The sequence below is a fragment of the Somniosus microcephalus genome, chromosome 3 (genome assembly GCF_052327205.1).
Source record: "Somniosus microcephalus isolate GS21.2 chromosome 3, FLI_Smic_1.0, whole genome shotgun sequence".
NCBI lineage: Eukaryota > Metazoa > Chordata > Chondrichthyes > Squaliformes > Somniosidae > Somniosus > Somniosus microcephalus.
The window spans coordinates 76,574,142-76,589,521 of NC_140989.1; the positions used below are offsets into that span (position 1 = coordinate 76,574,142).

Below are 15,380 nucleotides of genomic sequence, written 5' to 3' on the forward strand. Positions count from 1 at the left end.
AGTCCATACAGGTCGATTATATCGGACCGCTGCCCACAGCTCAGGGGGGTTACAAGTACTGCCTGGTCCTGGTAGATGTGTTCTCTAAATGGGTAGAAGCCTTCCCCTGCCAAACAGCCACAGCTTTGGGGACCGCAAGGATTCTAGTGAGAGAAGTGTTCTCTAGGTGGGGGCTACCACAGCATGTGGAGTCCGATCAGGGGAGTCACTTCACAGGGACAGTCATGCAGGCAACTCTGAAGATGCTAGGTGTAGAGAAAGTAAATGGCACGTCGCACACAACCTGCAGTCATCGGGGATTGTGGAGCGAATGAATAGGACCATCAAGGAAAGGTTATGGAAGGAGGCGGGAGACTCGCCTAGAAAATGGGTGGAGGTCTTGCCGTTAGTTCTGATGGGGGTCCGAGCCAGCCCGTCTAGAAGCACAGGGTCTTCCCCGCATGAGCTCGTGACTGGCAGGGTCACGAGAATGCCCAGCCATGTACTGGCCCCGGTTCCCACAGACGGTCAGTTGAGAGAGGTGAACCGGGACAGGTTTGTTAAGAATTTGCTTGAGCATCTCAGACAGATCCATTGGCAGGCTGCCAGTAACATGGGGAAGCAACATCGTAGAAATCGTTTATTGCTTGAGCCTCAGAGGCACGACGAGTGGGAGGTCGGCGATCAAGTAATGGTTAGAAACTTCGCCAGGGTAGGGACTTTTGAACCACTATGCATGTGACCATACAGTATCGTGGATAGGGCAAGTCCAATGGTATATGCGGTCAAAGTGCCCCGATGCACTGAGTGGTTCCATATCAATCAGTGCAAGCTTTTCAACCCTGGGGAAAGAGCTAATAAGAGGAGGAAACAGCAGGGAGTGGTGAGCTGTGCTACAGGTGTGGGTCTCCAGCCCCTAATCTGGGACTGTGAGGAGCCCACAGAGGGACCAGTCGTTCCGCCTGTGGGGGCAGGAGTGAGAAGGAGTGCCAGGATCCCATGGTCGAGGGTGCCGTGGACGCCTCCTTACACACCGGTGAACGAAGGAAGCCGGAGCCATAAGAGGCCCAGGGTTGAGGAGACCTAGTGTGGCCACCTGGAGACGGGTGGCGCTGTACATAACTTCTTTCTCTCCTGTCTGTTGCCTTAGCTTGTCTGTACAGTTTGGATTTTAATTGTGTGTAGCTGCGTCTGGAAAGGTGAGGCATCACCCAAGGACAACGTTGCATTCTGTGTGTTTTCAGGGAATGCCCAAGAACAAGATGAAGTCAGCCATGGTAGTCCTGATCGTCACGTTGAGGCTTGTAATAAGGGAACATCTATAATTATGGGGGATTTTAACTATCATATTAATTGGACAAATCAAATTGGGCAGGGCTGCCTTGAGGATGAGTTCATTGAGTGTATTAGGGATGGGTTTCTTGAGCAGTATGTAACTGAACCGACCAGGGGGCAAGCAACCTTAGATATGGTCCTGTGTAACGAGACAGGATTAATTAAAAATGTCCTAGTAAAGGATCCCCTTGGAATGAGTGACCATAACATGGTTGAATTCCATATTCAATTAGAGGGTGAGAAGGTTGGATCTCAAACAAGCGTGCTAAGCTTGAATAAAGGAGACTATGAAGGTATGAGAGCGGAATTGAGTAGAGTGGATTGGGAAAATAGATTAAAGGGTAAGACGATACATGATCAGTGGTGTACATTTAAGGAGTTATTTTACAACTTCCAAAAAATATATATTCCACTGAGAAGAAAAGAGTGTAAAAGAAAAGACAGCCATCCATGGCTAAGTAAAGAAATTAAGGATAGTATTCGACTAAAAACAAGGGCATATAAGGTAGCCAAATCTAGTGGGAGGATAGAGGATTGGGAAAACTTTAAAAGACAGCAAAAAATAACAAAGATTGATTAAGAAAGGGAAGATAGATTATGAAAGTAAATTAGCAAAAAATATAAAAACAGATAGTAAGAGTTTTTATAGTTATATAAAAAGAAAAAGGGTGGCTAAAGTAAATGTTGGTCCCTTAGAGGATGAGACCGGGAAATTAATGGTGGGAAATATGGAGATGGCAAAAACACTGAATGAATATTTTACATCAGTCTTTACAGTAGAAGACACTAAGAATATCCCAACACTGGACAAACAGGGGGCAAAAGGGGGGGGGGGGGGGGGAAGGAGCTAAACACGATCAAAATCACGAAGGAAGTGGTACTCGGTAAAATAATGGGACTCAAGGCGGGTAAATCACCTGGACCTGATGGCTTACATTCTAGGGTCTTGAGGGAAGTGGCGGTAGGGATTGTGGATGCATTGGTAATAATTTTCCAAAACTCCCTGGACTCGGCAAAGGTTCCGGCAGACTGGAAAACTGCTAATGTAACACCCTTATTTAAAAAGGGCAGTAGACAGAAGACCTAACATCTGTGGTAGGTAAAATTTTGGAGTCCACTATTAAGGAGGCAGTAACAGGACATTTGGATAATCATAATTTAATAGGACAAAGTCAGCATGGTTTTATGAAGGGGAAGTCATATTTGACAAATTTGCTGGAGTTCTTTGAGGAAGTAACGTATAGGGTGGATAAAGGGGAACCAGTGGACGTAGTGTATTTAGACTTCCAAAAGGCATTTGACAAGGTGCCACACAAAAGATTATTGCTTAAGATAAAAAATCACGGGATTGGGGGTAATATTCTGGCATGGATAAAGGATTGGCTATCTAACAGAAGGCAGAGAGTTGGGATAAATGGTTCATTCTCAGACTGGCAATCAGTAACTAGTGGTGTTCCGCGGGGGTCAGTGCTGGGTCCCCAACTCTTTACAATCTATATTAACGATTTGGAGGAGGGGACCGAGTGTAACATATCAAAGTTTGCAGATGATACTAAGATGGGAGGGAAAGTAGTGAGGAGGACATAAAAAACCTGCAAGGGGACATCGACAGGCTAAGTAAGTGGGCAGAGATTTGGCAGATGGAATACAATACTGGAAAGTGTGAGGTTATGCACTTTGGCAGGAAAAATCGTAGAGCAAGTTATTATCTTAATGGCAAGAAACTGGAAAGTACTGAAGTACAAAGGGATCTGGGGGTCCTGGTGCACGAAACTCAAAAGGTTAGTATGCAGGTGCAGCAAGTGATTAAGAAGGCCAATGGAATGTTGGCTTTCATTGCTAGGGGGATAGAATATAAAAATAGGGAGGTATTGCTTCAGTTGTACAAGGTATTGGTGAGACCGCACCTGGAATACTGCGTACAGTTTTGGTGTCCATACTTAAGAAAGGACATACTTGCTCTCGAGTCAGTACAAAGAAGGTTCACTCGGTTAATCCCGGGGATGAGGGGATGGACATATGAGGAGAGGTTGAGTAGATTGGGACTCTACTCATTGGAGTTCAGAAGAATGAGGCGCGATCTTATTGAAACATACAAGATTGTGAAGGGGTTGGATCGGGTGGATGCGGGGAAGATGTTCCCGATGATGGGTGAAACTAGAACTAGGGGGCATAGTCTTAGAATAAGGGCTGCTCTTTCAAAACTGAGATGAGGAGGAACTACTTCACTCAGAGGGTGGTAGGTCCATGGAATATGCTGCCCCAAAAAGCTGTAGAAGCTACATCATTACATAAATTTAAAACAGAAATAGACAGTTTCCTAGAAGTAGAGGGAACTAAGGGTTACGGGGAGCGGGCAGGAATTTGGACATGAGTCTAGGTTCGGATCGGTCATGGCCCTGTGGGTAGCGGAGCGGGCCCAGGGGCCGTGTAGCCTGATCCTGCTCCTATTTCGTGTGTCTAATTCTGTTAGATTCAGGAGATGGTTCTGTGATAGTGGATTGGCGGTTAGGACCAGATCAGCCATGATCTTATTGAATGGCGGAGCAGGCTCGAGGGGCCGATTGGCCTACTCCTACTCCTATTTCTTATGTTCTTATGATTGAAGCCAGCACGAATCACAGGGGTGACACCAAGGAATCGGTCGTCTTCGGCTGCACCGGCAGAGACGGACTGACCGTGACCACTGGAGGTGGCTCGAAGGATGGGGCGAGCGTCTATCTCCACGAGGGATGATGGCCTGGATGGCTGGGGTTGAATTCCAGCCATGACGAGTTCACATGCCCGAGAGTAGGGGTTACCACCTCCAGGGTTAGGGTAACAGAGGGTAAACGGGTGTGCCTTAGCTGTAGGGGACACATTCCACTGGGAAGGTGGTGGTGGCTCAGGAACCTGAGCACGGATACAGGGGACCAGACAGCTGACTGGGAAAGACGAAGTAATGACACGTACCGGATGATCAGGGAGGAGCGAATGTGTGTTGGGATAAGTGGTGGGAATCCGAGGAAGGGATTTGTGTGTGTATGTGGGGGTCAGAAAAGATCTGCCCAGCGGGTGTGTCGATCACGTTTAGCAGGCGATGGCAGGACGCCAGGGGTGGGATCGGAGTGTGGACTCTTGTGTAATCCCAAAACCCCCGAACACCATCAATGCCACAGAGCTCATCTCATACACCAGGAAGCCCCCGCCCAGAGCCCCGACGGTACAGACGACTGTAGATGGGTGTCCCACCACCACCAGGGGTCCGGGGAATGGGTTGGTGTTAATCCCTACTGACAAAGTGTTGTTTCAGAACGTGCACTACGCCGTGACATCCATGATCCTGAACCTGACTAAAGTCCATCTGTCTGTGGTGTCCAAGGAAGACGGAGAAGCTTTATGAGGCTGTTAAAAGCGATGTTTCAGGAATTTTATGAACTGGACTATGGAAATGTAGAGAAAGAACAGCTTTATAATCTGAATGTTGGGAGTAGTGTGGGGTCCGGGAGGCACAGAAGAGGGACCTGGAACGATGTAGCCACAGCGTTCAGTACAGGAACGGGTATAATTAATAGTATGGGTGATGCACAACTCCAGATGCAGATCACTGGCTTAAAGAACCAACTGCGTAAGATTCTAGGGGAAGAGAATACAGTGGTGGGTTCAGAGCTTCACGAGGACCAGGCAATGACCGTTCATTTAAAAAAGGTCATTGCGGAGCTGGAGAGGCACGCAAAAACTGTTAATGATTGGACACGGGAGGACAGGAACGCCTCGGAGCAGGCTGCACGGAATGAGGTGTGTGTGTTGTATGGAGCATGGTTGCTGGGCGAGGGCTGCAGTAACCTGGAGGACCTGAGGCAAGGTCGCGTCCCTTCATGGTTAAGCAACAAGTATCTCGCCGCGCTGCACCCGTATAGCAATTCGTTGAGCCCGTGCCAGCTTCGTTTAGCCTCTGAAGCCTACCTTGTCCCTGTAGATTGCGGGCGGTCCAACCATACTATGTGGAGCATTTCGGGTACCCGATTCCTTTTCTGCCGGAACACCTCACTGGAGTTAATAAAGACCGTTGAGCCCTCCCAGAAACATTTTTACACATTAGAACAAAAGACAGTAGAAGTGGGGGAGGAGATCAAGGGGATTGTCTCGCCACCATGGTGGGACATCGGTCTGAGTATAGAGAGTCCTCCCTGGATCCGCATCTGTTCTCATGCATTAGTTATCATACAATTGTTGCTTGTAAGCTACTTGTTTTACACCAGCTGCAGGCGACGGAGCCAGATGCTCCAAGCGCAGTGGCAAGGGGTGTTAGATCGATCCGGAAAGGTGTAATTCGATTTGTGTTGATGATGGTTTCTCCCTGCAAAACTTGTAATGTACCCAAGTTCAGTAAGCAAGTGTATTGTATTCTGGTTATAGTTTAACACTGTATTGCGCGAAGTGCGCTGTTGCATTTTTGTAATGTGTTACCACCTGTCAATGCTGTACTGTGTGATGTGCGCGGTGACTTTTTGGTAACGTCCTGTGGATCTTATTAATGTTCTGTATTTTGACTTGAAGTTTGTCGGTGGGAATTGGAACCCAGCCGTTTGAATGTGTTAAGAAGCCGTTTCGCTGATGTTTTGACTCGGTAGAAGGGAACTATGACACGCAGTAAGCGGTACAGTTCCGGGGTTTTAAAACGTAAAAATCAGGGAAACAGCTTCACTTGTGGGAGACTTTGGCCTTTGCTCTCTCGTCGAGTGATGCTTTGTGGAAAGAAAAGCATCAAACGGGGGACTGAAGAGATCGCAAAGTCTCCGTTTGAAGAATGGACTCAGTCAAGAATATTTTTTTTGACTTTATGGGCGGAGGGTGTTTTCCCTGTAGTGGGATCGCCCTGTGCAAATGTGTAGGGGACTGGTTTGTTAAAACTCCAGAGAACGCATGGCAGTTGGCTGTGACAAAAGAACTGTCAGTCATCCAGAATGTATGGGTTCGCCCGACAGTCCTGGAAAAAGGAAAGGGGCCATTGAACTTATTAGAAAGGCCACTCTAATATGCAAAAGCACTTCTCACCTCCATCTCAGAAGAGAAGCAGAACAATGAACCCACTGGCCTCAGCCAGCCGAAAAGGAGCCAGTTCTTTTCCCCAACACAAAGACCAAAAGATATGTCCCAAACTTAGGGCCATTAATCCAATCACGGAATACTCATGGGTCCGAGGACGACCCATCACTGATTAAGCACCGGAGTGCTTAGAAACAAAGGATTTTAAAGATTGGCGGGAAAGATAGGGGTAGCCAGACTCCTATAAAAGATAGATTCTTTCCCACCATTCATCTCTCTCTCCAACCAGATCGACCTAACAAGATGTACCAGAGAAGCCGCCGAGCGGAGCGATCGAAACCGACCGCGTGTGGGGGTAAGCAGAGTCTCGAGTGTCCCAGGCCGGTAACCAGTGAGCTGCAAGCGCTCAGAGTTTTCGGCTATTCTGGGGTGGGAGCTTCATTTGGTTCAGCCAGGCGAAGGGGCTTATGTGACTGGGTAATTCGTTGGTAGGGGTGGAATTAGAGTCCACCATAGCAACAAGGGAATTACTGCTTGTTATAGTCCCCAGTTGTGTACTGTATGTATGTTGTTTGTAACCTGGATTTTATTCTCCACAGGGACAGTGATTTCATTTAGTAGTGCATGTTTTAGCCAGTGTATGTTAGACCAAATAAATATAAGTTTGATTTTTCACCGAAGCATTCCTGTCCGTGACTTATTCCATTTACACTCTGAATAATAATTCCCGGGTATAGAACTTTCGTAAGGTGGGGGCGATTCGAACCATCCGTCTAGCAATTGAGCTAGGATGAAAAACTGCTTACAATACACTCGTCAGGGTACACGTACTTTATCCAAGTGACCATAATTCATGCGAGCCTCAACAGCGAGTGTCAGCTGTCTATTCCACCTAGGGTGAGCATGGAGGAATCAATCTGTTTTGCATATATTCACAAAGGAGCAGCATCTACTTGGAGCAGTCAAGGCAATTTCACAAGGAGTTTCTAAATTAAAACCGACCATAATCCACAGGAGGAGAGGGTATTCCAAGTTTCTGCCTCGATTTTCACCAGAAACGTAACTAGACCAGCCATAACCAGCACCGTGGCTACAAGAGATGGGCAGGGGTCTGCAACAAGTGGCTCACCCCGACCTCACCACCATCTACAAGATTCAATATGAATGCAATGGAATACTCTCCACTCACCTGGATGGTTGCAGTCACAACACCACTCAAGATGCACCACAGCACCTCCCAGCTCTGTGACTACTACCACCACCGAGATGGACAAGAGCAGTCGCGTCATGGAAACACCATCACCTCAAAGTCACACACCATCCCGGCGTCACTGGATCAAAATCCCAAAATTCTCTATCCAACATCATCAATACAAGAACTTCAGAAGGTCAACGAGAAGGCCCACCAGCATCTTCTCAGGATGGGTAATAAACATGGCCTTGCCAGGAGTGCCCTCATCCACAGTGGGGGGGGGGGGTGGCGTTGGGGTAACACATATAACTGCAGCACACTAAGTCAGAACTCTCATAACTAGACCAATGCAAGACTCAACGCTACAGCAGACTAGCAATCAATTAGACAGGCAATATAAAAAGCACTAAATAAAAAAAGGTGCTCCACATAATGCAGTAGCGGATTTGGGCATTTTGAGCAATACACGGCACTTCAGAGCAACACAAAACTGTAAGCACAAAGAGATTTTGCACAGGTTTAGCAATTAATTATAATCCAAGATAATCTCTTAATTTTCTTCCAAAAAGTTTAGTATTCATGAACAAAAATTCCTTTAGGACTATTCTACCACAGAAGACATCACAGCCAAGCTCAATGTTGTGCTCACTCCGCATCCTCATCATTTTATAACAGAGGTTACTGCTCAACGATCAGGAGTAGAATCTATGGTTCATTTTATTCTCCCTAGTCTGGGGACACGAAGACCAATTGTAATATTGGTCTTCACCGAGGTTGGCTAACCCAACCTGGGATGTTCCTGGTCTACATAGCAAAGTGAATCATCAGAGTCGCACCGCTTGCACACCAAGAATTAATGGAGGTGGATACAAAAACAATGCTGTGAGCGAAGGTTACTGTTGATATGTCACTGGCACACTTTCCCCATTGTAAAAATGACATTTATGAATGAATACTGCAGATCAGACTTGAATCTTACCTGGCAGGTTACATTGCAGTAGAATGCTAGCTTACAACGTCCACACTTTGCCAAACTCTCTTTACTGCAAGAGAAAAGAAAATATCTTTACTGGGCAGCCAAAGCCAGGCTTTGTCGGAGCAGCTCAATGGTAAGGCTCGTGATTTGGTGCACTGCGATCTCCTAACTGACCAGGTGTAGTATGATTTGCTGCATGGGTACCACAATTTTGCATTAAATGTCCTGGAAGCAGTGAAACTGGCAGCTTCTGAACAATGCATCTGCCTGATGGGCTATAGATTTTGTACAACTCCTCTCCCCATACATAGAGTAAATCTGATCCAATTTAAGTGTGACATCCTCAAACAGGTAGGTTTAGAAACAACAGAAATCCAAAAAAATAGCGAAGGGTTCCTGGCCCAAGTGCCATATTCAGTGACCCACGAGTCCGAATTTCAAAGTCAGTGGTTCACGAGTAATGCAGTGCTTTGCTTTCCTCCTCTTTTCTTACCTTTTTTTTTTTTAAATGGTGTCAGCTGTGGCTCAATGGCAGCACTCCTGCCTCCGAGTCAGAAGGTTGTGGGTTCAAGTCACACTCCAGAGACTGGAGCATAAAATCTAGACTGACACTCCTGTGTAGTACTGAGACACATTAAACCAAGGTCCCCTCAGGTGGATGCAAAAGATCCATGGCACAATTTGAAGAAGAGCAGGGGAATTCTCCCCGGTGTCCTAGACAATATTTATCCCTCATCCCTAAAACAGATATTTGTTCATTATCACATTGCTGTTTGTGGGACCTTGCAGTGTGCAAATTGGCTGTTGCATTTCTTACATTACAACGGTGACTACACTTCAAAAGTACCTCATTGGCTGTAAAGCGTTTTGGGATGTGTAAGGCGCAATATAAAAGGTCAAGCCTTTGAGGGGGTTCTACAGAATGCCAACTGATCACAGATTTTAGTGAATGCAAGAACAGGCATTTGTTGCAGCTGATAATTTGAAAGCTCTGCACCATCCTGGAACACATCACAACATTCCCACGCTGCAAGATTTACAATTTTGTACTCCTGGAGTTCCTTCAATGCACCAGTCTGAGCAAAACACCAGAAAGCTTGATCACAACTTCTGTAACTTGTATTTTACTGTTTTGGCTGTGCAATTGCTTTGTTCATTGCTGCTCAGAGTTGAATGGACATGTTGAACATCAAGTCTATTAAGACTCCTCCTAGGTCTCTTTCAGCACCATGCATGGAGTACAAGTGCTATGCATTTTTCTTCCTACATGCAGTAATCTGCATACACTAAATTTCATCTACAATTTTCTGCCTACTTAAATATTCTCAAACATTGGCCCAAGTAACATCCTGTACAGGCTGTTTATAAAACTACCTTGGACACACAAGTTACAGAACACCAATTGTGGCTATTACATTGCCAAATTAGTGATATTTTTCCAGTTGAATTCTGACTATCTCCTCTCCCAACACACAAATTAACATAAAATATGTTGGTGCTGGTCTTGTCAAATGTTATTTTTCTGTGCTAGTAGGAAGTGTTCCTACAGCAAGACATTTAACAGTAAACATCCTTGTAACAGCTTGCATCATTATTTCCATTTGCAATATTAGATTATCCCACAAAGGCAGGAGTGAAATATTGAAACACAACATCTTGTAATACCAATATTGTTGTTTTTCTTTAAATAATTCACAAATACAATTTTATTTATTTGTAAATTTGGAGACATCATGCTTAAATTCAGTTAATTTCCTTCACTGTCCCAATCTCAAAAAAGCACCCATATTGCAGCAGCGTCCGACGGGCAGCGTCCGACGGGCAGCCTGTGGGAGAAATCCAAGCTCCTTTCACCCAGCCACTGCCTCTTGGATTAAAGCCAGTTTCAACCACAATTAGCTTCATTGAGAGTTTTGTGCAGTTAATGCAAGAAGAAGCTGGGTTCAGATGAACATCTTGGCTGTAGCTCTTGAAACCTCAGAGGACCTGAAAAGGTTGCTCCCCGATTAGTGGATTTAGACGAATCAAAGAGCAGCTTTTTTGCACTAATCAGTCCTTAAGCCCCAACTTCTGGAATTCCCTGCCCAAACCTCTCCGCCTCTCTACCTCTTTTTCCTTCTTTAAGACGCTCCTTAAAACCTACCTCTTTCACCAAGCTTTTGGTCACCTGCCCTAATTTCTCCTTATGTGGCTCGGTGTCAAATTTTTTGTCTTTTAATAGTCCTGTGCAGCACCTAGGGACATTTTACTACGTTAAAAGGCGCTATATAAATACAAGTTGTTGTTGTTTCAAAAGGCAAGGTTGAATCTTCCCAGTTTTCAAGCCATAGGGAAGAAGGATGGAGTCACAGTGAAGTGGGGTGGGAAAAAGAGGAACAGAAGGATATGGGTGAAGATAGTGGCAACATAAGAATTAGGAGCAGGAGTAGGCCATATGTCCCTTCGAGCCTGCTCCACCATTCAATAAGTTCATGGCTGATCTTCGACCTCAACTCCACTTTCCCGCCCTATCCTCCTATCCCTGGATTCCCCTAGAGTCCAAAAATCTATCTATCTCAGCCTTGAATATATTCAACGACTCAGCATCCACAGCCCTTTGAGGCAGAGAATTCCAAAGATTCACAACCCTATGAAAAAATTCCTCATCACAGTCTTAAATGGTCGACCCCTTATCCTGAGACTATGCCCCCTAGTTCTAGACTCTCCAGCCAGGGGAAACAACCTCTCAGCATCTACCCTGTCAGTCCCCCTCAGAATCCTGTATCTTTCAATGAGATCACCTCTCATTCTTCTAAACTCCAGAGAGTATAGGCCCAATCCACTCAATCTCTCCTCATTGGACAACCCTCTCATCCCAGGGATCAATCTAGTGAACCTTTGTTGCACCACTTATAAGGCATGTATGGCCTTTCTCAGCTAAGGAGACCAAAACACAAACTTTCCCTCAAGCCTATCAAACTTCATGAAATAGAACATATCGTGGGGAGGGTGAAAAAAATGAAATTATTCTATCCATTACTTCTAAACTTCAGCCTACAGCTAGTCCAAAGATGTGCGGGTTAGGTTGATTGGCTATGATAAATTGACCCTTAGTGTTAGGGGGATTAAATACGTGGGGTTACGGGGATAGGGTGGGATGTGTGTTGGTGCAGGCTCGATGGGCTGAAATGACCTCTATCTGCACTGTGGGGTTTCTGTGATTTCTGAGATAGTCAAGAGCGGTTGGTAGACTCTGCAGCAGGGAGACTCAAAAGAGAAACAGGATTCAGAACGATAGAAACAAAAGTATTTAATTAGGGTGTTGCAGCAAGTTATCTGCTGTCACTCAATTCTATTCGGAAAACAGCATTTATCATTTCTTCTGACACTTTCCTAGCAGGTCAAGGGGCAACGAGCACGCTACATGCAGCGAGTTTAGAAAATCACTATCTAGCCACACTATGTCATTTGCCCGGTCTTTAATCCATTAGATTACTCTAGTGAACACAAAATCTTATGCAATAGGAATGAGCACCAAATCCAGTTTATAAATAAGACTATGGCATCTGATGTACACACACTCAGAGCTCGGAGGCACTCAATCTTTTAAGTGGGAAAAGAGATTAGAAATGCCAATCCGGCTGACCCAGGGCAAAACAGGCATCTGCACATGTACATCATGATTTGGGGTATCCTGGCATTAGTTTCCATCATGGGAGTATAGCGGATAGGATAAATCATTATAACTTCATCATTCTCTCCATCCCTTGGTGGTCTAGTGGGTTTATCCTGAACCTGAACCCTGATGGCTAGTGTTGAAGATAAATAAAATTGTATAGTCAATGCAGTAATTAAGTCTGCTGCAGCTTCTATAGCAAAATTCATGAAAGCAAACAATATTATTTGACACCCTCTAACTTGTACCTTTACCGTAGCTAAATCCTAAGAACACATTTTTACATAGTCGCCAAAGAGAGCAGAAAAAGGGAAGGAGAAAGGGCACTTATTTCAAGTTGAATTGCACTCAAGAAAAAAAAACTTGCATTTATATAGCACCTTTCGCAACCTCAGGATGTCCCAAAGCACTTTACAGCCAATGAGGTGCTTAGAAATGTCACTGTTTAATGTAGGGAAGGTGGCAGCAATTTGCACACAGCAAGGTCCCACAAAACAGCAATGAGATAATCAGATCATTTAAAAAAAAAAATTATTAAAGTGTTGTTGTTGATACCTATTGGCTAAGTCACTGGGGAGAACTCCCCTGCTCTTCAAAATAGTGCCATGGAATTTTTTTTTTTTACATCCACCTGAGGGAGCAGATGGGGCATTGGTTTAACATCTCATCTGAAAGACAGCACCTTGAACAGTGCAGCACTCCCTCAGTACTGCACAGGAGTATCGGCTTAGATTTTGTACGCAAGTCTCTGGAGAGGCACTTGAATGTACAACCTTCTGACTCAGAGGCGAGAGTGCTATAACTGAGCCAAGAAACTTTCTATTTAATAATAAATGGTTCATGTTTTAGACCAGAACTGAGAAACACCACTCGGGAATATCACATGAAAAGCAAGTAACAGGAGGCTGCAGTTTCTTCTATGAACTCCCATTTACAGGATCACCCACAAAGCAGAGCCTAGGTAAAGCACAGATAAGATGCTACAGAAGGAAATTAACAGTAGACATGTTCCCTCCAAGCTGCGCGCGGGCACGCAGCAATCTTGAAGATATGCACAAGCTGCGCACAAGCTCTCAAATACCGCAAACGTAACAGATTTTAAAGGGTACCGCGCATTGAAAAACTGGCAGCGCACGACAACAAAATTTTAGAAGGAACAAACAGTGCAATACTCAATAGCAAAATACCGCGGAGGCTGGAAATCTGAAATAACAACAGGAAATGCCAGAAACACTCAGCAGGTCTGGCAGCATCGTGGAGAGCGAAACAGAGTTAACGTTTCAGGTCGATGACCCTTCGTCAGAACCGGAAAAGGTTAGAGAAGTAACAGATATTTAAGCAAGTGTGGGGCAGGGAAAGGGAGGAGGGGAGGAAAGAACAAAGGGAAGGTCTGCGATAGGCTGGAAGGCAGGAGAGATTAAAAGACAAAAAGGGATGATGGTGCAAGGCAAAAGGAGATGGGAATGGGACAAGAAACAACAGATGACTCTAGGTGGTGTAAATGGCAATGGCACAATCAACAGCTGCCATGAGAGAGAAAAAAAAGGGGAAAAAAATTATCAGGGCCAAGATTGTTGAAATTGTTGAACTCAATTTTGATTCCAGAAGGCTGTAAAGCTTATTGAAAGATGAGGTGCTGTTCCTTGAGATTCGTTGGAACAATGCAAGAGGCCGAGAACAGAGAGAGCAGAGTGGGAGTGGAGCGGAGAATTAAAGTGACAAGTGACTGGAAAACCTTCGTTCAGCCCGTAAGCGTGACCCCAAGCTTCCGGCCGCCTGTCACTTTAATTCTCCGCTCCACTCCCACTCGGATCTCTCAGTCTTCAGCCTCAGCAGCTGTCGATGATTCTGCCATTGCCATTTACACCTCATCTGGAGTCATCTTTTGTTTCTTAACTTGTCCCATTACCATCTCCTTTTGCCTTGCACCATCATCCCTTTTGTCTTTTAATCTCTCCAGCCTATCACTGGCCTTCCCTTTTGCTCTTTCCTCCCCTCCTCCCTTTCCCTGCCCCACACTTGCTTAAAAATCTGTTACTTCTCCAACTTTTTCCAGTTCTGACGAAGGGTCACCGACCTGAAACGTTAACTCTGTTTCTCTCTCCACGATGCCTGACCTGCTGAGTGTTTCCTGCATTTTCTGTTGTCATTAGTGCAACACTCTACTTGCTTTACATGAACAGGTCACTGCACAAAACCAAGAAGCGGTGTATAAATAAAAGCAAACATTCTTCAGTAAGGATTACAGGCTTTATCACTGCAGTTAGATTGGACTACCCTGCAGTTTAAGCTTGAAAACTATCTTGTATTGCGAAAAACAACAACAACGACGACTTGATTTTATATAGTGCCTTTAACGTAGTAAAACATCTCAAGGTGCTTCACAGCTGCGTTCAAAATCAAAATTTGACATCGAGCCACATAAGGAGATATTAGGGCAGATCAAAGAGGTAGGTTTTAAGGAGTGTCTTAAAGGAGGAAAGAGAGGTAAGCGAGGCAGAGAGGTTTTTAAAAAGAGGGAATTTCAGAGCTTAGGGACTTGGCAGCTGAAGGCTCGGCCACCAATAGTGGAACGATTGAAATCGGGGATTGTGAACAGTTGCCAGGGAGAGGAATGGAGTTGGTGGCTAGGGAACGGAGTTTAAGAACATAAGAAATAGGAGCCGGAGTAGGCCATTTGGCCCCTCGAGCCTGCTCCACCATTCAACAAGATCATGACTGATCTTCTACCTCAACTCCACTTTCCTGCATGATCCCCATATCCATTGATTCCCTTAATATTGAAAAATCTAATTGATTTCAGTCTTGAATATACAGGAATCCCGCCCCAACTGCGGTTTTGCCATACGTGGATTTCAAGTATACACGGTTTCCTCTCTGCGACAACTTTTGCCAACCGCGGCAGTGAATTTTGCGTATACGCAGTTTTTAATTTAAGATTAAAGGTAAACAACATGATTTTATTGCTTTTATATTCTGTGTGTTATTTGAACATTTATACTGTATTTGCCAACCGCGGTTTTACTAACCACGGGGGTTTTCAGGGACGTATCCCCTGTGGTTGGGGAGGGATTAATGTACTCAATGACTGAGCCTCCACAGCCCTCTGGGGTAAAGAATTCCAAAGATTCACCACCCTCAGTGAAGAAATTTCTCCTCATCTCAGTCCTAAATAGCTGATCCCTTATTCTGAGACTGTGACCCCTGGTTCTAGA

General features: G+C 45.1%; 1 protein-coding gene across 4 annotated transcripts in view; it reads right to left on the reverse strand.

Annotated features, from left to right (window-relative positions):
• The window catches only part of LOC147121150 (N-lysine methyltransferase SMYD2-like), a 73,216-nt gene that overhangs the window by 43,661 nt on the left and 14,175 nt on the right, over positions 1–15,380 (reverse strand). For 3 of the 4 annotated variants that reach the window (XR_015077330.1, XM_085981186.1, XM_085981182.1), the window contains exon 2: positions 8,514–8,577. The exons of the other annotated variant lie outside the window; for it this stretch is intronic. Coding sequence is in view for 2 of the 3 variants with exons in the window: in XM_085981186.1 (XP_085837312.1) it covers positions 8,514–8,577 (64 nt within the window). In the remaining variant the exon portion in view is untranslated. The remainder of the gene's footprint in view (positions 1–8,513; positions 8,578–15,380) is intronic. 4 annotated transcript variants of the gene reach the window in all.